This window comes from Lutra lutra, chromosome 10, assembly GCF_902655055.1.
Source record: "Lutra lutra chromosome 10, mLutLut1.2, whole genome shotgun sequence".
NCBI classification, from domain to species: Eukaryota; Metazoa; Chordata; class Mammalia; order Carnivora; family Mustelidae; genus Lutra; species Lutra lutra.
Window position 1 is genome coordinate 42,049,168 of NC_062287.1, and position 22,530 is coordinate 42,071,697.

Genomic DNA, 22,530 nt, shown 5'->3' on the forward strand with positions numbered 1-22,530 from the left:
AAATAATCATTATACCTGTATGGGATAAAGTTAATTGTTCATATTTAGGAATTTATGAATGTAATAATAAAAATAAACATTTTAGAAGGACATAATTTTAAGCAGCTCTTTTCTTTGTATACGTATGAACATTTTTTTTAACATTTGTGGTGGCTAGTGAAGAATCTTCATGTTTGCTTAGTGTTGCTTGCATTTAGGATATCAGATTAAAGGATGCTTCAAATGTAAGAATATTCATTCTAAATGTTACAGTTTGGGTGGATTTGCAAGTGATTTCTCATATGCTACTTTTGCTGCGTGTGTGTGTGTGTGTGTGTGTGTGTGTGTGTGTGTTTTAAATCCTATCAATATAATGTTATCTCCAGAGATTATCTTCCAAATTTACAATCAAATATTTTTTGTGATGATAAAAACAGGGAAAAGCCTCCAGCTATATTATGTTATGGTTGTTTAAATTAAGAATTCTGATTTTTTTTTTTTTTTGCATTTCCATCACTTTGGGAATCATTCAGTAAAATTTTAATTTATATTGTTAGCAGCCCAGGATATATTGCATTCAATGTAGCTGTTTGATTGCACCATTCTTTCTTTTCTTGATGTAAAAGTTCATGTTTGTGGCTGTGTTTTGGCTCTGTTTTCCAAGATTTGTTTAGGAAAGGGATAAATGGAGGGGAGAGGGAGAAAAGGAGAAACACTACAAATTGCTCATTTAATGAAATGCTACGTAAATTGGGACATGTCCTGAAAGACAAGTGTCACATCAGAAGAATTTACTAGTCATTTCATTGACATAAACATTATCAGCATAAATTAATTTTTAAGATATGAACTCAAAGAGTAAGTATACTTAAAAGAGAAAAAGAAAACGTGCTTTCTTATATCTGTGGGCTGTAAAGTACAAGCACCTCTCTTAGGGTCTTCTCAGGTCCTCCCCAAGTGTGCAGTAGGTAAGAATGTCAGAGTGCTGATAGCAAGCAGCAGAGAGTCAGTTAGACATCGACTCAATGTTGTAATAAATATGGAGATAAATCACCATCCTGCTTCTCAGCACCCTTTGTAACCACTGTGTTCACCAGGGTTTAACATATGGCTATTTAGTAACTGGGAAGTGGCGATGGTCATCAACTGTGAATTTTCAGTATTTCGTGGAAATTGTGCACCTTCATTTAATGATGGATTTACTGTAGCTTGGAGCCTCGGCTTTGCACTCTCTCTCAGCCTGAGACCCTGTCAAGGCTGGAGCTCCAGTACCCTTATTTTTCATGGTTGATAGATGACCAGTTGCGCTTTTCTGAAAGGCGTTATGATTAACCTTGGAAATTTCCTTTATGCAGTAAAAATAGAAATATTATTTCAACTAATATTTATCGAGCATCTTAATAGGTATCAGATAATGTTCCATATCTGGGTGATGTAATACCCATCTACTTGAAGGAGAAGGAGTGGTGGATAGACAATTATATCTAACAATAAAAAATCCAATCTGGAACATTCTTTGAGAGTGTAAGCATGGAGTATATTAGGAATACGCACAGTAGGGCCATCTATTCCAGATTTTAAAGGCGGAGGAAAAGAAAGAGGAGGGATCAAGGAAACCTTCCCATAGGGATGACTAGAGGTAATGAGTACCTAGTTCTGGAAACATGGGACCAGCATCAGGGTGATAGACTACGCTATGCAATGCAGATAATTATGCAGTACAGCTATTTCTAAATTAGAACTGAGGATTCTTCCTTTGTCCACATTCCTCTTTTTCCTTTTTTCCCCCATTTCCTTTCACCCCTCTCTCCATCCCTACCTTCTTCTCTCCTCCTTCTCTTCTTCTTCCTCTCCCTCCTTCCTTCATTATGAGCTTAATAAGCACAGAATCTTGTTAGTCAAAAGTTTTGGTTCGTGGGTTAATATCATCATTGGACAATCCCTGACCCTTAATCATTCATTTACTCTTTTATGATGCTATAGATATATTTCATATACATAACTAAATTTTATATATTTAATATAGTTGTGAAATATTAACAATGATGACCTCCCTCTTGCTTTTCTCCTATTTCATCTTCTTACCCCTTCTAAAAGATATCCATTATCCTGGATTATGTATATTATGCTTTTTTTCCACTGGTTTTCTTTGTTTTATACATGACATTTCTAAATGATACATTGCTTCGTTGCTTTTTAAGTTAACAAATGATATTTTTCTGTATATAATCTACTTGGGTTTTTTCCACTCACCATTTTACTATGTTTTAATTTGTGACTGATTTCATTCAGTTCCACTTCAATTAATATTCCATTGTGTATATGTGCGGCAAATTGTCCATTCTCCTGTAGATAGGCAATTGAGTGGTTTCACTTTATGTTGTCATGAAAGTGCTATGAATATTCTTTTACTTGCTGCCTAAGACATTATGTGAAAATTTCTGCAGAGTATATACCCAGGAATGGAAATATTGCCTCATAGGGTACACTGAGGTTAAACTTAGAAGATAATCACAAGTTGTTTTCCAAAGCTATTGTACCAACTTGCAATCTCACCAGAATGATATGAGAGCTTACGTTGATGCATATCTTCTCTAACACTTGGTCTTGTGAGATTCATTTCTGTCAATCAAACGCACCATAATATATGAATGCTATCTAATGGTATGTGGCTTTGATTAGCACTTTCCAGGTTACTGTTGAGATTGAACATCTCTTAGGTATTATTAGGTAAGATTAGGTATTATTAGGTAAGATTTTATTAGTCTATATAACGAATACTTTTTATTTTTGTACTGACAGTTGTTGTAATATCTTAATCTAAAAAGATATAGTCATTAACGTGAAACAGACATGACAGTACTATACAAAATGGTGGGCACATTTCTAATAAAAGATATGCATTCAAAATAATGGAGAAGTCAAAACAATAGGTAATAGTTACATTTTGAAATTATTTTCATGACTTTTATTTTTTCACAACTTGATGTTTATTTTTCTTTCGACAGAACGGTTTCGAGATTTACTACTTCCTCCACCTAATCAAGACTCTGAGATTCTGCCCTTCATTCAATCTAGAAAGTATCCCAAGTAAGCACTAGGAGTTCACTGGATATTGGGTGGGGATGGGCGCAGTGACAGGGGAGGCTTGGGGGGACAAAAACAAAATAGTTTCTTTCTAAGGATTTCTGAAAAAGCTAAAATACTCCAACCTACTTAAGGAGGGCATCTCCTGCACAGTAATGTCTCAGGCTCTTCACAGCTGGGTCAGAGAAAAGAGCCTTGCCTGCACTACAGCCCAGCTGCGAGTAGGAGTATTGGCAGAGGGCAAGCTATAAGTTACCTGCACCGGTGTCTGGTCATGCCTCTTTTTGCTTGATTCTGTATCAACAGCGACAGATATTTTGTGGGTGATCCCTCATCTGGTGTCCTGGTTTCTAGCCTTTGAATGCAAGGATTCATTCATATTGTAATGAGTAGTTTTCAGATAACCACCTGTTAGATATGATTTTAGTAATTTCTCTATATTCTTCTTTACTATCTTGAAGATTATGGGAAGTGAAATCTCCTGACCCTTTCTTATGTGGGGCAGAACTGTTCTTCTCTTAGATGCCACAAGTGTACTTATTGGTTGAAGGCCTATGCCTTCATCTTCCCAGAGAATCAGCAAGTATGTTTTTTATTAGGCATCTTATTCCTGAAAAGCTGATGGATGCCTATATCTTGATCCTTCCTGTACAAGCTTGGAGTACCCTCTACTTCATGGTTGTCTTACTCTATTTGCTAGCTAGTCTACAACAAGCTGAGGAAGGAATAAACTGATTTCTCATATAGAAAAGGAAGGTCAGCAACTTGAAGAATTAGAGCTTGGTTTATACATATTTCATCAAAACCAATCACTATGCTAAATGACTCATTCTTTGATTGACTTGGTAGTTTATTCAAGTATCCACGGGACTTCAATTTTAGAATAATTTTTTCCCTAAAACTTAGCTTTGATAATAGCGACTTACCTCTGATAACAAAAATACAGGATCTGAATTATCTGGTCATTATCTATGATATTAATCCTGATTTAATATCTAGCAATAATCTTCTAGTTCCCTCACAGGGACCCTCCTGTGGGACATACAAAATCTGGACAGCGTTCTGTGCATATTACTTTTCATGACAGGGAGTATGGAGGAGTCTGAAGGGACTGACGCATGTCTATCAGTATTTTTGCCCTCGGCTGCTGTTTGCAGAGGGTAGTGATGCCTGATCTTCTGCCTCTTGCACTTACTATCCACCTCACATATTTGTTGAAGAGGGGAACCATAGCTGCTTCTCAGATTACCCAATGGTAATCTGTTTCCCGCTATTTCCCTAGGTTTCCTTAGCTCTATGTTTTTTAACACGTATCCCTCTTGCTCTTAGGTTGCTTTTCCCATAGTGATGTTCCAATATCATTCTGATATTTAACAGAGATACCATGAGACAATCCTTTGTCAGTGTCTAATCCTTAGGGTAGTTTTTGTGTTTGTTTTGTTTTTGTGGGGGCATCTGTGGACTAAAAGAATAAAAGTCACCCATTGATGCCACATACACCATGTTGGGGCGAGTAGGAGTGCAGACTGCCTCACGAGCCATGCTTTGTGACTCAGGTCACCTAACCCTCTGTACCTCAGTTTCCACCTCGGTGGAAGGGGAGAAATAATAAGACCTACCACCAAGGGGTGTTATGTAGATTAAATCAATTAATAAACAAATAGATATTTAGAACTTAGCTGGACACATAGCGATACTTCATATGTAGCTGCAAGTGTTGCTACTCATTTAAAATTGCATATAGCATTAACTAGATCTGTATGTTTCCAAACAAGTTAGTGAAGTAGACTATTCATTGATCTTGGAGGATAGGTCTTATGTCAGGATGCCTTTATCACTCTTCCCTTAATAATATTTGGGGAAGAACTATTTATTTAATATTTCTAGATTATGGCTAGTTGCTGATGTGAGGCACTGCTTTGGTGACCACTTAACATCATTATGAGACTGGGAGTGGTGCATAAACAATGAATTTTGGAACACTGAAAAGAAATAAAATAAAATAAAATGAAAAAAATCATTATGAGTTTCAGTTTTCCAAATTACTCAATGAAAGCATGCTAATTAAAGAGACCTTTAATTAAGAAGTCTGAATAATATTTATATATTTATATAAAATAACTATATAAATAGAATATATTTATTTAAATATATAACATTAAAAATATATAATATTTATATAAAAATTCTGAATTAAATACAATTGGCTTATTTAGGTTTATTTAGGTTTTATATTTATATAAAATATAGTTTATATAAAATATAATGTATATAATATATAACATTTATATAAAAATTCTGGATTAAATACAGTGTCTTATTTTAGGTTATAGAATATTAAAAATTTGCATCCTCCCATTGTCCATATAATGTCTAGTATGGGCTAGAATTTTAGGAGGTGCTGATGAACAGACAAAGGGTAATAGTTCTATTTATGCTGTGCCTAAGGAGTGTTAAACTGGTCCAAGGAAAAGCATAGGAGCAAAAACTCTGGGCATGTAAATAATGGCCATGTAAAGAAGGCTGGGGTAGAAGAAGAGGCAGTTGTATTAAGAGCCACTTGATAAATATAAGGGGGCAGGGATCTGTGTATGTCTAGACCTAATTTAAACTATTTTGGGATTATTCATGGTTTTCCATATTCTCATTTAGTCTCATTTGTATTCACTCTTAAATATACTATCATTTATTCATTACTGAGGATGGCTATAAGTCAAGGAATTTGTCATTTCCTGACATGCAAAAATTTCTGGAAAGCTGGATATTTAATCAGACCCTTAGTGTTTGTTGTTCTCATTCACAATGTCATAGACCTATTTGTATTGAGATTATTCTCCCTCCCTTTTCTGCTTGTTTTTTTTTTTTATTTTTATTTTTTCGACATAACAATATTCATTATTTTTGCACCACACCCAGTGCTCTATGCAATCCGTGCCCTCTACAATACCCACCACCTGGTGCCCCCAATCTTTTCTGCTTGTTTTATGCCTCACTGAGTATAGACCCTATTAGGGAGAGATGTTTTAGGAGTTAAAATATGGTTTGAGAAGCAGCTTGTTTGCCCTGTTATCAAGTGTCACAGGGTGATGTGTATAGAGCATGGTATAGCTGAGCTTCTTTAAGTCAGACTCACTCTGCCCTGGTTAATATGAGTTGGTGAGTGGACAGTGGTTATTGGATTGAGCGTAAGATCTCTAGTCAGGATATTGTCCCTATAATTTTAAGCAACTGGTTATCAAAAGACATATAATAGATACTAAAAAAGGGAAATTTTTGTATTTTACTTAGTAGAGACATAACCATGGAGAAGAGAACTGACCAGTTCTTGAAATGTGTGTGTATATGTTTGTGTGTGTGTGTGTGTGTGTGTGTGTGTGTGTGTGTGTGTGTTTTATGGAAAGCTATTTAAAAAAAAAAAAAGTTCCCTGCTGGGAAACATTGTTCTGTTCATTCATCACATTCTTACATTTGTGATCTTGCATTTGACACTTTGCCAAAGCCTGGCACATCCATTCTCATCAGATGTATGCAAAGACATTGCCTCATGAAAGTTCTTGGAGCATGAATAGGTGTGACCATTGTCAGAAACAGGTGAATGAAAAGAAGAAAAGGAATGTATACTTAATATAAAATAAATGTTGATTCATAGGTTAGAGGAAAGAAATGGAGATAATGAAACTTTCTTTGTTACTCATGTCTTAGCTGGTGTCACTGTTAACTCTGAGGCATTTGGGTTTATAACATATTTAACCTAGAGGGTAACTATCAATATTCTTATCCTTGCAGTTTGGAGACATGAAATGGTTGAAGACATTTGGCATAATTTTGCTCACAAATGACTTGCAACCATTTTAGCAATTACACCAGCAAAACATGATTCAATGGTTCTGGAAGTTTCACCATATTATGTATAAAAATATTGTGAAAATGGGGCGCCTGGGTGGCTCAGTGGATTAAGCCGCTGCCTTCGGCTCAGGTCATGATCTCAGGGTCCTGGGATCGAGCCCCACATCGGGCTCTCTGCTCAGCGGGGAGTCTGCTTCCTCCTCTCTCTCTGCCTATCTCTCTGCCTACTTGTGATCTCTCTCTCTGTCATAAATAAATAAAATCTTTAAAAAAAAATATTGTGAAAATGTATGCATAACATATGGCATAGCTTTATTTGGTTCTCATGAAAATCAAGTACTAAATGCTTAATCTCAGTACTCTTTAGAGAAAGATATATTATTTAGGATCAAGTTCAGAGTATTCCTTTTGACTTGGTTTGCCACCAGAGGATAACCTTGATTATTTAGACAATAAAAGCAATGCCTCAACCCATTCTCGTTTCCAATGGACTGCTTAAAAATGGCTTCAAGCGGTGATATCAGGTGATTAAATACAAAGCCTCAGAATACATTTCTAGATTTCTTCTATTCTCCAACTTGTCTTCCTTTCTCTTTCCCAAAGAAAATTTTGGGTTCCTCTTCTTGCAGAGGCCTCTTCTCTCTCTTTAGAAATTTCTGTTCCATCTGTATGTATGTAATATATTTGTCACTGGAGCTAAGTTACTCCTATTCATAATAAAAACACTTAGCACTTAACATTTTCTACATTGCCATGATTGTGTTATGTGCTCTATAGGTATTATTTAACCTTTGTTATTTCCCTGTGAGGTAGGTTAGGTAGTACTATTTCCCCAGCTTTACAGATTTTATATATTAGAGGATTTAAATGGGTTAAGTGACTTAACCAAAGTCATATGGAAGAGCTGGTTCCCAAATTCAAGGTCTGCTTGGCCCCCAAATTATACCCGGTTATGCTATACTGCCTCTCATCCTTTCATCTGTCCATTTTTCCATTAGTCCATTCTTCAAATATTTATTGAACAATTACTGTGCACTAGAACCAGTCACAATTACTGAGGATACAAAAATAATGAGGACATAACATATGACTTTGAGGAACTAGAATCTGGTGAGGGGGGAAACAGAATCGGACTCTAATGGAGAAATTAATTATAGCAATGTGATAAGACCTATAGTTATAGAGAAATGCACTAAACTCAATGGGAAAAGAGAAGACAATGTGTCTTCCAGTCTTGGTAATTCATGGAAAGTTTCATTTTCCCTTGGAGTAAAATCTGGACAAATGCTATGGAACCAGAAGAAGAGGCTTTTTAGATGGAACCAAGAGCACATCAGAATATAGAGCCGTGAAGTGGGCTGTTCATTGACAGATCACCTGTGGGTGTTCCAGTTGAAAAAGCTTTGTGTGTGCGTGTGCGTGCATGTGTGTGTGTGCACATGTACACGTGCGAGTGTATGTGAAATGTTCATATATATACACACACTGAAGGGCTGGGATATAAGGAGAAACGAGAGCAGGGACCACTCCAAGAAGGACGCGGCTTGCCATTTAAAGGAGCTTGGATTCTGTGGTGAAGACAGTGGAGCGTCATGAAAGAACTTTAAGCAAAGGAGCAAAAATCATTGTATTTGCCTTTTCCTAGTTTTATCATGGAGCCAGAGAGGGCCACGTGGCACTGCATGGGGCTGGCACACTAGCTGGTTGGCAGTTTCATACTCAGGAAGGCAGTGAGAAAGGATTGATTCCATAGTGAAAATAACAGGGAAAAGCAGGTAGATATCTGAGGATTTTAGGAGGCACGTGACAAAGGGCAAAGGGCAGGAAGATGAAAAGGGAGAGGGGAGGGACAGGGGGGAAGAAGGAGTTCAAAGAAGGCGTTCAAACTTTTTCATTTGGATCATATTCTGTATCAGCAGTTCCAGGGTCTCTATTTCAAATGGAGGTAATAATAGTGCTATAGAAAAAGCTCTCACATACAATTGCTTTTACTCTCACATACAATTCTTCTGACACCAGATATGGGGTGTAGTTTTTCATGCACCAACCAATTCCTCAATACCAGCTGGGTGTCTTACAATTCAATTCAATTCTGACACTAACCAGAGTTTGGGCAGACCCTAGAGGTTAAGGGCTCATTCTCATTAGACAGGGGTCCACCCCCATTTCCAAATGCCAGTCGCAGGTAGCAGGTCCCCAATTTACCCACAATTTCTGTCCAAATCGGCTACAAATCAGAAATTCCCACAACCTCATCCTTGGATTCAATCATTTGCTAGAACAGCTTTTGGATCTCAGACATACTTTATGAATTTACTGTATAGTAAGGAATGTGATGAACAATATAGATGGACATGAACAACCAGATGAAGATCTAGAAGGGTCTTGAGTGCAGGAACTTCTGTCACCATGGAGTAGGGGTGTGCCACCCATCTGGCCTGTAGATGTGTTCACCAACTTGGAAGTTCTCTGAACCCCCATACCATTGGGGTTTTTATGGAAGTTTCATCACAGAAGCATGATTGATTATTAACATCATTTCCAGCTCCTCTTCCCTCTCCAGAAAATAGAGAGTAGGGCTAAACATTCCAAGATTTTAGTCATGGCCTGGTGTTTCTTTCTTTCTTTTTAAAGATTTATTTATTTATTTATTTTGGAGAGAAAGAGAGAGTGCACACATAAGTGGGAGGGGCAGAGAATCTCAAGCAGACAGCCCACAGGGCGTGATGGGACCGATCTGATCTCACTACCCTGAGATCGTGACCTGAGCTGAAATCAAGAGTTGGGCGCTTAACCAACTGAGCCACCAGGCACCCCTGGCTTGGTGTTTCTGCCAAGCAGCCCCCATCAATGAGCCTACCAAGAGTCACCTCATTAGAACAAAATAGGTCCCCATCATCCAGAAAATTCCAAGAGATTTAGGAACTCTGTGTCAGATGAGTCTAACCCTCAGGAAATTACAAAGGTCTTAGGAGCTCTCTGTCAGGAACCAGGAGCAGAGAACAATATAAGTATTTCTTATCATTTCACAAGTAGCTCCCCTGATGTTGCTTTGAGAAATGCACAGTGCCTGGCATAATTCTCCCTAGTTAGACTTTGTGATCATTCAATAAAATGATGGGAAGTACCTGGTCTCGCAAATGTGAATTCTCACCATCATCCTCATTCTTGGCTCTCTTCTCCCTTTTCTCAAAGCCATGCTTTACCTCAGGACAAGGGAAAGTTTCTACCACATGGTCTGGCTTACTGTCTTTGGTCCAGTCCAGATCCTGCCAGAAAGGACATGCTGTTCTGCCTGACAAAGGTGGTTCCGTATGGATTCTACAGTCACAGCTCTGCATCATGTTCTTCCCAGTATACCTACAGTTGTAGTATTGCCTTTCATTAAGGAATTAGTTTCTCCTATTCTCATCCCTAGACTTAGGTTTTCTTTTGTATAATAGGTGATATTCCAGTACCTGTCTGGCAAGAGATCTAATAAGCTCACATTCTGACGAGAGTGTGGAATGCAATAATGAGGATTCCCAGTTCTTTCAATATTTGTGAACATAAGCAAGCAAGATGTGAGAATTAAGCTGGTCTCTCAGTAGGTAGTAGGTCCTAACCCCTGGGCTGACATTCACATGTAGAAACCCTGCCATCAAAAGCCAAGTGGATCACCCAAACTGCAAACACTCCTACAAACACTGAGGTAGTCCTGAACTTGGAAAGACTGGCTCAGACATGTGATAAGTCAAGAAACTCTGTTAGTGCAAGTCTAGTGGGCAAGACTTAAGGATGCCTCGGTGCTGAGTGAGAGAATAGCTTATCTTGGATTCAAGTGAGAACTGGTTCAAGGATAGGGCCAAGAGGAGCTGGTAGTTGGGAAGCCAAGAATGTGAAATCTCAAAACAAGCTGAGAAAGTGAACACTTTCTAGGGCGTAAGGTAAGCGCATGTGATTCTCTACCTCGTGCCTTAGAGAGCCTTCTGCTTTCTCTGTTCTGATCTACCCTCCATTCCCCACCATTACGTATCTCCTCAGAGAGCATTTGCTTTAAGTTTTGGGGTTGTTGTTTATTTGTTTGCTTTGACTCAGAGATTGTCTGTCAGGTGAGAGAGAAAGTGACCTGAAGTTCTTCCTTTGCTACAAATCTTAAAATCCCACCTTAACTTCCTTGCACTGGAATGCCCTCCTTTTGGCATAGGTGATTTCTAGCTCTTCAACGATATTCCAGCTCTACAAAAGCAAGATGTCAGAGTGAAGCCATGATTTCAGAATCAATTTATGAACTCTATAGCCTGGGATGAATTTTAAAACAGTCTTATATTTACCAAGTCATAAATTTTAACAATATGTCTGTTTATTGGAATTCCTTGTCAAAGAGGTTTTTCTTTCCTTTGCAGACCCTAAATTAATTAATAGCTTCTATTTGTAAGGCCTTGATTGAATAATTCAGAATTTCAATAAAAAACAAACATCAGTCAAGGTGGTTTTTTTAAACAGTGTTGTTTTTAGTTATGCATGAGATTGCATTAAGTAATAGTCGCACATTACCCGCAGAGATTTCTTAACCCTCTCCTGGTAAAGTTTCTTTCCTTAAGTTGTTCCTAAAGTCCAGACAAGGGATACCTGGGTAGGTCAGTGAGTTACTTGCCTTTGGCTCAGGTCATGATCTTGGGGTCCTGGGATCGAGCCCCATGTCATTGGGCTCCCTGCTTGGTGTGGGCATCATCTTCTTTTTTTCCCTCTGACCCTCCTCTGTGCTCGTACTCTCTTTCTTTCTCACATACTCTCTCTCTCAAATAAATAAATAAATTTATTTTAAAAAATTCTAAATTTTAAAAAAAGTCCAAACAATAGGGACCACCACCCACCACTCTCACCAAGTCTTAACTCAAATGTTAAGGGCTTACCCTGATCAACAATCAAAATCATCACCTGTACTAGCTCACCCCCCATCCTTCTTATCTGCTCTACCAACAGCAAAAATGCAACATGGGATATTTTTAGAAATACAAATTCTCAGACTTCAGCCTGGACTTACTGACTCATAAAACCTGGGGGTGGGACCCAGCACTCTGTGTCTAAAAAACCTTCCAGGACGTTCTGATACACGCTAACTTTTGAGGACCATTAGTGCAAGATAGAAAGATTCTGAAGACCATCCGAGGCTTTTTAACTCCCTCCTGCTTCTTGCTGTTTTTAGTGATGTGATTATCTCCTGGGATTGGAATGGTCTAAAACTGCAACACCATTGTCTCCAGAGAGACAATTCATGATTTCCATCTTTTTCCCGAATGAAAGAATAGTTGTTATATGAAGACCACTTCTGGCCTGCAGGGGAGGATTTCCAGGACTTCCTTGGCACAGTGTTCCCTTTTCAGACTTTATTTGCCTTTCTGTATTATCCCAAACCAGAATAATTTACAACTGACTGCAATGATTAGTGTGTGATCACTAAGTAAGTGAGCTTTGGAATCAGACTCATAACGAATTGGATGAGTCTTTCCCTTTAACAGAAGTGTGGCATGAGAAAATTACTTAGCGTTTTTGGGTTTTAGTTCTCGGTGCAGTAAGGGGCAGAGTGTATCTCCTGTGAAAGCTGTTGTGTGGCTTAGGAGGGAAGGGGTACACAGAACAAGTGTAGACCCTGGATTGGGTCAAATGTTCAGTGAAGAGTATCTGTTACTACATCTCATTTTAGGATTTGGAGGTAAGGGTCTACGATTGTTTTGGAATGCTTTTTTTTTATTTAATTGGAAGAATTTTAAGAGTAAAAGCTAATCAGATAAAGATAAGAAAGGCGAATAATTTTCCAAATATGGAAACTTTACATTAGCATTAAGTGGATGTGAATTACAACCCTTTGTTATTATTAATAGTAATGTCTAAGATTTATCAAATGCTTAGTGTGTCCGGGTACAATATGAACAGCTTATACTTTGATGAGGGCTTATTTTTCTCACGTAACCAGAAGTACCAAGATACTTGGTGGCTGGGATTTGTTGTTAGCGTATCCCATCTGAGGGTTCCCCTCCTTCCCCCTCTCATTGTTGCAAGATGACTCTTTGAGCTTCAGCCACCACATCCTCATCCCAGCCATCCCATCCTTATCCACCCTCGTGAAAGGTGCAGGCATGCCGAGTCAGCCTCCCTTGCAAAGATTCTCTCAGAATCTCAACCCAGCACTTCTGACACCTAGTTATCCTAAACATTACTATCACGCCACCCCAAAACTGGGAATGAAAAAGGGAAATGGGATAAACAGTAGACAATAAGTGGTCTTTGCCTTGCCTGAATTACCCCATTTAATCCTTAACAAAAACTAGTGAGATATGTATTATTTAGATCACCTTCTATTTACAAAGGATACAGTTGAGGCCGAGAGCGATCAGTAACTTGCTCAAGGTCATGTAGTGCCACCTGCTAAACCCAATGATTTAAACTAGTTCGGAGAGCCTACATTCTAATTTACTATATTATTGTATAGTAAAAACATATAATATTTACTGTATTATTATACAGTAAAAATATACCAATCTTCCTTAAGTTTTCCTTAACTCTTTGAAGTTGCATATTTTCTCCTACTGGGAGTTTAAAATGCAGATTTTTGTTGTTAAAATTTCTGTTCTAAAAGGAATTGCTGTGGAAGTTGTGAGAACAGAAAACTTTGCCCTACTAAGAGCATTCTCCCCCATAGGGAATGAAGTGCCCAATGGTAGTAGTCTTAAAAGCAAATGAACATGTTGAACATATTATATTTTTTCAATACTTCTTTCAACAAATATTTGTTTGGTGCCTATTAAGTGCCAGCAACTGGAGATAATCATGGGCCAAACTATTTCAACACAGCACCCTGGTTTTCTTAGTTTTTTGAGTTAGTAATAAAACCCAAGCAGGAAATCTGGCAATGCCTAAGCCAGCTGTATTTATAAAATTATGTTTTATTCTTTCAGAGCTTTATTGTTTCCAAAGCACTTCCATGTGTCGTATTTTGTTTGTTAAATCAATTTCTTCTGTCAGTTTTACTTATTAATTATATAATTTTCCTCTTGTTTATTGAGAACCTCTAATCCATTGATTAGTAAGAATAGAAGCTAGATTGACAGAAACAGTGATAATTTCATTCTGTCTGAAAAATGTTGCAGTTGGTAAATGTTTTCACAGCTGAAATCAACATTTTGGGGTTCACCTAGGGAAGGGAAAAAGGATGGCAGGGGAAGTTGAGGCAGAATATTGAAATCCATGTACTCACAAAGTATACTAACATTTAATTCCCAAAGCCTATGTAACTTAATATATTGAGATTTTGTTGATGGTATTCTTGAATTCTTACTTCCTTGGATTCTGTTTTTTAGTTCTATGCCATTGTAGTGGTTTTGTTTTGTTTTTAGAGACTACAGGTGTATGTAATTTGGACATAAGTTGCCTGTCTTCCATTTCAACCACTCTTTTATCTGTTGTTATTTAGTGATTTTTTTTTCCTGCAACAGATAGTCTCTATCTCCTAGAAATGCTGAAGGCATGGATTATGTGTAATTTTATTTACATTCCTGTTCATCATATAGTTTTGGGGAATATTCATATTCAAGTAGTAGACATTATCCTCCAGGTCTTGAAATCACTAACCCATCACTTTCAAAAAGGCTCAAAGAAGATAATATTCACAGAGGACAAGAGGAAAACAGGGGAAAATCGCACTTCTCTATTGACATTGTGGAATTCTCTGGAAAGATAAAGTAGAGCAGTGATTTTCAGACTTTAGTGGGCATATGAATCACCCAAAAATCTTAGTAAAACACAGATTCTGATTCAATAAATCTGAAGTTGTTCCAAGATTCTGTCTGTCCAACAATTTCTCAGGTAAAATTGACGCTATTGGTCTGAGAACAACATTTTAAATAGAAACGAACCATATCGTCTTAGCCACAGCCTAATGAAGGGCTTTTCATACCCTTCACAGTCACATTTTGCCACATGTGTTGCCAGGGAAGAAAGACGTGCTCAGCATGTGAAGCAGGAGAGAATAGAGTACAATAGAGTTTCCCTCCTCAAAGCCGTCTGTCTCTGATTACAAAGGAAAATCTGAAAGCATAGCCAGCTGGGTTATAACTAATTACTAACAGTATATCTATAGTAGTGCCTTGCCTTCAAATCTGTTTTATCTGAAATCGATGTAACTACAGCTATTTTGCTTTTGCTAGAATTTCCCTCCCATATCTTTATGCCTTAACATTCAAGTTCTTTCTTTGTATCCTGATATAAAACATGGAATCTTGAATCTCTTGAAAAGATTTATGACTCTATTTTCTTATTCCAGCCTCATAGTCTTTTCCTTTAAAACCAAATATTTTGGTCCATTTACAATGAATTATATTCTACAACATTATTTTGTTTCTTTGTCCCACTTTTTCTGTTTTTTTTCCCCCTACCCCCACTTCTATCTTTTTTTTTTTTTAAATTGGCTGTGAAGACAAGAAGATACATACTATGATAGAAGCCATGGTCTATTTCTTAATTGAATTGAGCTCTCTAAACTAATGGAAAAGAAGTAGCAAAACCGAAATATAGTGCAAAGGAATTTGGGGTATGAAAGGTTAAAGAAGCTAAAATTAGCCAGCAATTAAGATAAAAGCCTGCTCTACACCTAGCTTTCAGCAGGAAGGTCAGTAGCCATATGGAAAAAGGAGGAAAGACAGGAAAAGGATTGAATGACTTGTCTGAGAAAAATTATTAAATATTTGGGTCTGAAGACATATAAGTGGAGGAAATAAAAGGATTCATTACCGTTTAAATAAACAACAGTTTAAATACAATTTATAAAATAGCACTCTTTGTTGGAAAGGGGCATCGGGTGGCTCAGTTGGTTAAGTGTCTGTCTTTGGCTCAGGTCATGGTCTCAGAGTCCTGGGATAACCTCGCCGCTTAGCAGGGAGTCTGTTTCTCTCTCTCCCTCTATTGCTCCCCTGCTTGTGCTCTCTCTCTCTTTCTCTCTGTCAAATCAATAAATAAAATCTTTAAAAAGAAAAAAAAAGAAAGGTTAATTGTGGTAAAAAAAAAAAAGTCTCAAAGATCTAAACTCAGTCTTAAAGGGTGTTTATTTTAACGGACTCTATTCCCTCTAAAAGATTTCAGAGGTAATTTTATTTTCATAAGTGTTACAGCTGTGTTTAAATATATGCTGGAGTGGGGTGTGAAATTTGGCTCGATGTTACATTTAGAAAATCCAGTAGGGGTTTGGTCAGCTTATAATTCATGTTTCCACTTAAGTACTGAACAGTTGAACAGTTTGATAGGTTTTCTTTGATATTATTTGAACTGTTTTTTGCATCTGAATTAAAGTGTCAAGTTGCATACTGGCAGATCAAGTGGACATTAGCCAACACATAAAACAAAATACAAAGGCCAAAAAAAATTCTCCTTAATTTTCTGTAGGAACTAAGTTTAATGATGAGGATTCATGTATGTGTGTGTGTGTGTCTGTGTCTGTGTACCTAAGAGTGAAAAATACATATAACATACTAGATAATACGGCATACTAGATAATAATGTTACTATGATACAAAATGATACAAAAAAAACTAAAAATGTTTACTAACACACACACACACACACACACACATTTCTTAATGCACGTTTTTAATGCACGTTTGAGTTGGTAGAAAATGAACTGATGACGTTGCTTTGTATCATAAACCATGAGACGTTTCTATAGAGACTAACAAGTGAAGGGAGTACTTGAGCTCATATTTGCTCTTACCAATATATCTATCTATCCCCAAAGTTGAGACCTTGTTTCAGTGGACTGTAGGCATGCATGGTGGACAAGAGATAAGGCCTGGACCCCAAGAAGTGGGAGAGTGGATCAGAGGACCCCTCAAATGGCCTAAATTCCTCATGTGCTCCATCCTCAGGGGATCAGATAGAGAATAAATATCCTGCTATGCAGGATGAGATAGCAGGGACAATTGCATTATTTCCCCCTTGGCTCTAAGAAGGATTAAAACAAAAATTCTCCCCTCATATCTAGTGTCCATTTGGATTAGAATGGTAAAATCCTAATGTGTATGTAGACCAATAAACCCAGAGACAAAAATTTAGTTTAGAGTGATTCCAGGTTCATGGCACCCTCCTGTTGTTTGGAAGAGGAAAACGAAAATCCTCTCTTGGAGGACACGTTGTAATCCCCAAAGGATTCCTCTCTACAAGACACCAAGGAAAATGAACTCGTATTTTAAAAAATGAGGAAACAAAATGTCACGAGTACATGTTAGTACAAATCATATGTCCAAAAAGTATAACACAAATGTTTCATAAATTTAAAGGAATAAAACAGAGCATTAAAATAATGATCAAGGGACAAAGGACAATCAAACTTCCTAGGGCATTTTGGAAAATGGGCCCATAGAGCTTCTCCAAATAAAAGAAACAATATCATAAACTTCGCAGGTTAAATAGCCATAGAGAGAATAAATGAACTGTCGCATTGAACTGAAATAATTATTCAAAATGTGGCATAGAGAGATGAAGATATGGAAAATAAGAAAGAGTGAAGAAATAGAGTGGGTAGGGGGAGGAGTTCTTGCATTTCTTTACATTAGCCTTCCATAAGAAAGGGGAAAAAAAGAGAAAGAGTATAGGCTATATCATATTTGAAGAAAAATAGCTCAAATTCAGAGATACCAATAAATCCCAAGCAATATAACAAAAATTCACAGTGCAAAACATCATAATTTGCTTACAGAAAACTAAAGGCAGAGACTAACATGTAATAAAAATATAGTCAAGGAAAGAAAGGGGAGGGGAAGAATCAGACAAAGAGGGACAGATAAACAGGACACAATGACACTGTGGTAAGTCACTCACCATAACTGAACTCAGTTCTCCAGTTCAAAGGAAAAGGCTGTCGGCCTGGGATAAGAAAAGAAAACAGAACAATAGGCAGTTTTCAAGAGATCGACTAAAAACTGAAAGATAAAGAAAAGCTGATCATAAAGAAGGTGAGAAATATGGCAGAGAAATTCTAACCAAACCAAAATTATTCCCGATAAAATAGACTTTAAGATAAAAATAATTCTAGGCATAAAGGGAGTTACTAATCATTTAGAAAAGGTCCATTTGATTATTTCTCTGATTGGAAAAATTAAAACAAACTCCTGTTTTGGGAAGTTTTAGATTGTTTTCTGAACAAAAATGGAATTCGTTCTGGTGGTAGACATAAGTCACTTATTAGATGTTTAACCTTCCAGAACCTCACTTTCTTAATCAATGAAGTCAAATAATATCATCTAACTCTGATTTAATAATGATAAATAATTCATCTAAAGCATTTAGCACTGTGCCAACCACATAGCTCTATAGTTGCCCAGATAGGCAAGGAAAAGGTTGATAGTTGTACATTTTAGCATCTTCCCATAAATAAAAAGGTTAGGCCTATAAATTAATTTTGGTCAGAAAAATAATCCTTGGGCTGTCTAGTTTAATTCAAAGATAGCTATTCCCTACAGAAACCTCACTGCCCCCAAAGCTTGTTGTCCTCTGAAACTTCATTAAAAGTAACATCTTTGACGTCAACCCAGAGAGAAGATGTGGAGGAATGTCCATTTTTGCCATATTTTGCTGACACAGGATTGCTCTGAGATCAAATCAGAAATTCATACAGATGTGTTTTTTGATCTTTAAATCAATAAAGATAACCATAAAAACAACCATAAAATTGCTCAAGGTTCTTACCCACCTAATGACTATTAAGAAAAAAATATTTACTTCACTTTATCTTTGCCTACTGGCCTTCTCTTCCAGTGCCTATGGCTAATAATCCCAAGATCTTTTATGTCTTAGGCTAGCACATCATATCCTATGATTATTCTTTAAAAATATATTTATTGAGAAAAGCCTCTTCTCTTATAACATGACATTTTTAATTTCTAAGAAACTTACATTTATCAAAATGTAATTGGACAGTAGTTTTATGGTGACAGGAAGTCAGGGATGGAGAATTACAAAATTGTAACTTCAAAGCTGTTCATTCTATCCCACCCACCCCAATCCTTGCTGGAATCATTGTAATGAAAGTTTTTTTTTTTTTTAAAGTTGTGCATGCACAGCTATAAAATCTAAAAACCACTGAGCAGATCCAACATTTCAGCCCATCTAGCTTTTGCTGAGGTCAATGGCTTCCTCTTTTTTTTTTTTTTTAAGATTTTATTTATTTATTTGACAGAGAGCAATCACAAGTAGGCAGAGAGGCAGGCAGAGAGAGAGGAGGAAGCAGGCTCCCCGCTGAGCAGAAAGCCCGATGTGGGGCTCGAACCCAGGACCTGGGATCATGACCTGAGCCAAAGGCAGCAGCTTAACCCACTGAGCCACCCAGGCGCCCCCAATGGCTTCCTCTTCAGCTCTCACTGCAAAGACTACCATTGGCAAAGTGTCGATACACATTCTTTCCACTTTTATCTCCTGTAGGGTGGATTGCATGGTTGCTCAGACAGAGCAGCTGTGGAGCAATGGTGTGCTTCCTTTCCAACAGTAGCGTTAGTTCCAGATTATTCTCACATTTGACCAATGGCTGTCATGAAAGCACAACTTATTTCTTTCTGCCTGGAACGATATTTTTAGATCTGTGACTGAGATGTACAACCTGGGAGGTTCTCTCTGTAGACAGAACCCTGGTCTGTCTCTCCTCACGTTTTCCTCTACCTCATCCTCTCCCTCCTCATTTTGAACATAGGGAGCTTCAAACCTGTCATGGCACCTCTCGTGGCCCCAGGGTCTTCACTTGTTAAATGGGGATAGTTATACTGTAACCACCTCATACAGTGTTAAGATTATGACTGATAATATGTAAAAAGCACAAAGCATTGTGTATACAGATATATATATGTGAATATATTATATATATTATATATAACATGGATATACAACACATGTAAGTAATTTGTGCCTCAAATTGTGCCTCATTTTATACCCTATGCATTGTCCCAGCCACTTCCCCTTTTATAACCCACTTATGGGCACCTGTAGAACCAGCATAGCCCTGCTACCTAACTTCCTTACACCAAGCTCCATACCCCTGTGGTTCAGCAGATCTGCCCCTCCCTGTCACATCTGTCTTACTCCCCGTACTACAGGCCCCCTCCTCCAAGAAGAGGTGCACAAACCTCACCAGCACCATTCACCATGATCAAGTGGGATTTATTCCTGGGATGCAAGGGTGGTTCAATATTTGTAAATTCATCAACATGATACATCACATCAATAAGAGAAAGGATAAAAACCCTATGATCATTTGAATAGATGCAGAAAAAGCATTTGACAAAGTACAACATCCATTCATGATAAAAGCCCTCAACAAAGTAGATCTAGAGGAAACACACCTCAACATAATAAAGGCCTTATATGAAAAACTCACAACAAACATCATACTCGATGTGCAAACTGAGAGTTTTTCTCCTAAGGTCAGGAACAAGACGAGAATGTCCACTCCCATCACTTTTGCTCAACATAGTACTGGAAGTCCTAGCCATAGCAGTTAGACAACCAAAAAGAAATAAAAGGCATTCAGAGTGGTAAAGAAGAAGTAAAACTTTCACTAACTGCAGATGACATGATACCATAAATAGAAAAACCCTAGAGACACCACCAAAAAATACCAGAACTGATAAATGAATTCAATAAAGTCACAAGATACAAAATCAATGTACAGAAATCTTTTGCATTTTCATACACTAATAACAAAGCAGCACAAAGTGACATTAAGAAAACAATCCCATTTACAGTCCCACCAAAACAAAAAAAATGTATAGGAATAAACTCTGAAAACTATAAAATATTGATGAAAGAAATTTGAGACAACACAAAGAAATGGGAAGAGATTCCATGCTTAAGGGTTGGAAGAGCTAGTATTTTTAAAACATCTATATTGCCCAAAGCAACCTACGCATTTAACGTAATCCCTATCAAAATATCAACGGCATTTTTCACAGAACTAAAACAAACAGCCCTAAAATTTGTATGGAACCACAAAAGACCCTAAATAGCCAAAGCAATCTTGAAAAAGAAAAACAAAATTGTAGGTATCTAGGGGCGCCTGGGTGGCTCAGTGGGTTAAGCCGCTGCCTTCAGCTCAGGTCATGATCCCAGGGTCCTGGGATCCAGCCCCGTGTTGGGCTTCTCTGCTCAGCGGGAAGCCTGCTTCCCTTCCTCTCTCTCTGCCGGCCTCTCTGCCTACTTGTGATCTCTGTCAAAATCCCAGGCTTCAAGTTATATTACAAATTGTAGTAATCAAAGCAGTATGGTACTGGCATAAAATAGACACATTGATCAATATAACAGAATAGAAATAAACCCATGGTTGTATAGCCAATTAATCTTTGACAAAGCAGGAAAGAACGTGCAATGAGAAGAGAGGTCTCTTCAACAAATGGTGTTCGGAAAACTAGAAGCAACATGCAGAGAAATGAAACTGGACCATTCTCTTACACCAAACACAAAAATAAAATGGATTAAAGACCTAAATATGAGAACATAAAAATCCTAAAAGAGAGCAGAGGCATTAATTTCTCTGACATCAGTTATAACACATTTTTCTAGGAATGTCTCCTGAGGTAAGGGAAACTGAAGCAAAATAAAGTATTGGGACTCATCAAAATAAAAAGCTCTTGCCCAGTGGAGGAAACAATTAACAACACTGAAAGATAACCTATGGGATGGAGAAGATATTTGTAAGTGACATATCAAATAAAGGGCTGTTATCCAAAATATATAAAGAACTGACACAACTCAATACCGCAAATCAAAATAACCTAATTAAAAAATGAGCAGAGGACCTGAATAGACATTTCTCCAAAGAAGACATACAGAAAGCCAACAGACACATGAAAAGATGCTCAACATCACTCAGCATCTGGGAAATATACATTAAAACTACAATGAGATATCAACACATACCTGTCAGAATGGCGAAAATAAAAAACACAAGAAAGGAGTCTTGGCTATGGTGTGAAGAAAAAGGAACCCTCGTGCACTGTTGGTGGGAACACAAACTGGTACAGCCATGCTGGAAAAGAGTATGGGGTTTCCTCAAAAATCTGAAAATTGAACTACCCTAAAATCCAGTAATGGCATTACTGGTAGTTATCCAAAGAAAACAAGAACACTAATTCAAAGGATACACGTACCCACTTGTTTATGGCAGCATTGTTTACAATAGCCAAACTATAGTAGCATCCCAGGAGCCCAGGTGTCCATCAATAGATGAATGGAAAAGAAGTTTTATACACACACACACACACACACACACACACACACACAATGGGATATTATTCAGCCATAAAAAAGAATGAAATCCTGCCATTTGCAAAGACATGGATGGAGTTGGAGCTAGAGAATATAATGTTAAGCAAAGCAAATCAGTCAGAGAAAGACAAATACCATATGATTTCATTCATATGTGGAATTTAAGAAACAAAACAAATGAACAAAGGAGAAAAAAGAGAGAGAGATAAACCCAAACCAGACTCTAATAGAGAACAAACTGGTGGTTACCAGAGGGGCAGTGGGAAGGGAATGGATTAAAAAGATGATGGGGATTAAGAGCACACTTATCATGAGGAGCTCTGTGTAATGTATAGAACT

At 37.5% G+C, this 22,530-nt stretch overlaps 1 protein-coding gene across 2 annotated transcripts in view; it reads left to right on the forward strand.

Annotated features, from left to right (window-relative positions):
- The window catches only part of NOX4 (NADPH oxidase 4), a 168,037-nt gene that overhangs the window by 118,081 nt on the left and 27,426 nt on the right, over window positions 1–22,530 (forward strand). For both annotated transcript variants that reach the window (XM_047692755.1, XM_047692753.1), the window contains exon 14: window positions 2,988–3,069. In XM_047692755.1, the coding sequence (XP_047548711.1) occupies window positions 2,988–3,069 (82 nt within the window). The remainder of the gene's footprint in view (window positions 1–2,987; window positions 3,070–22,530) is intronic.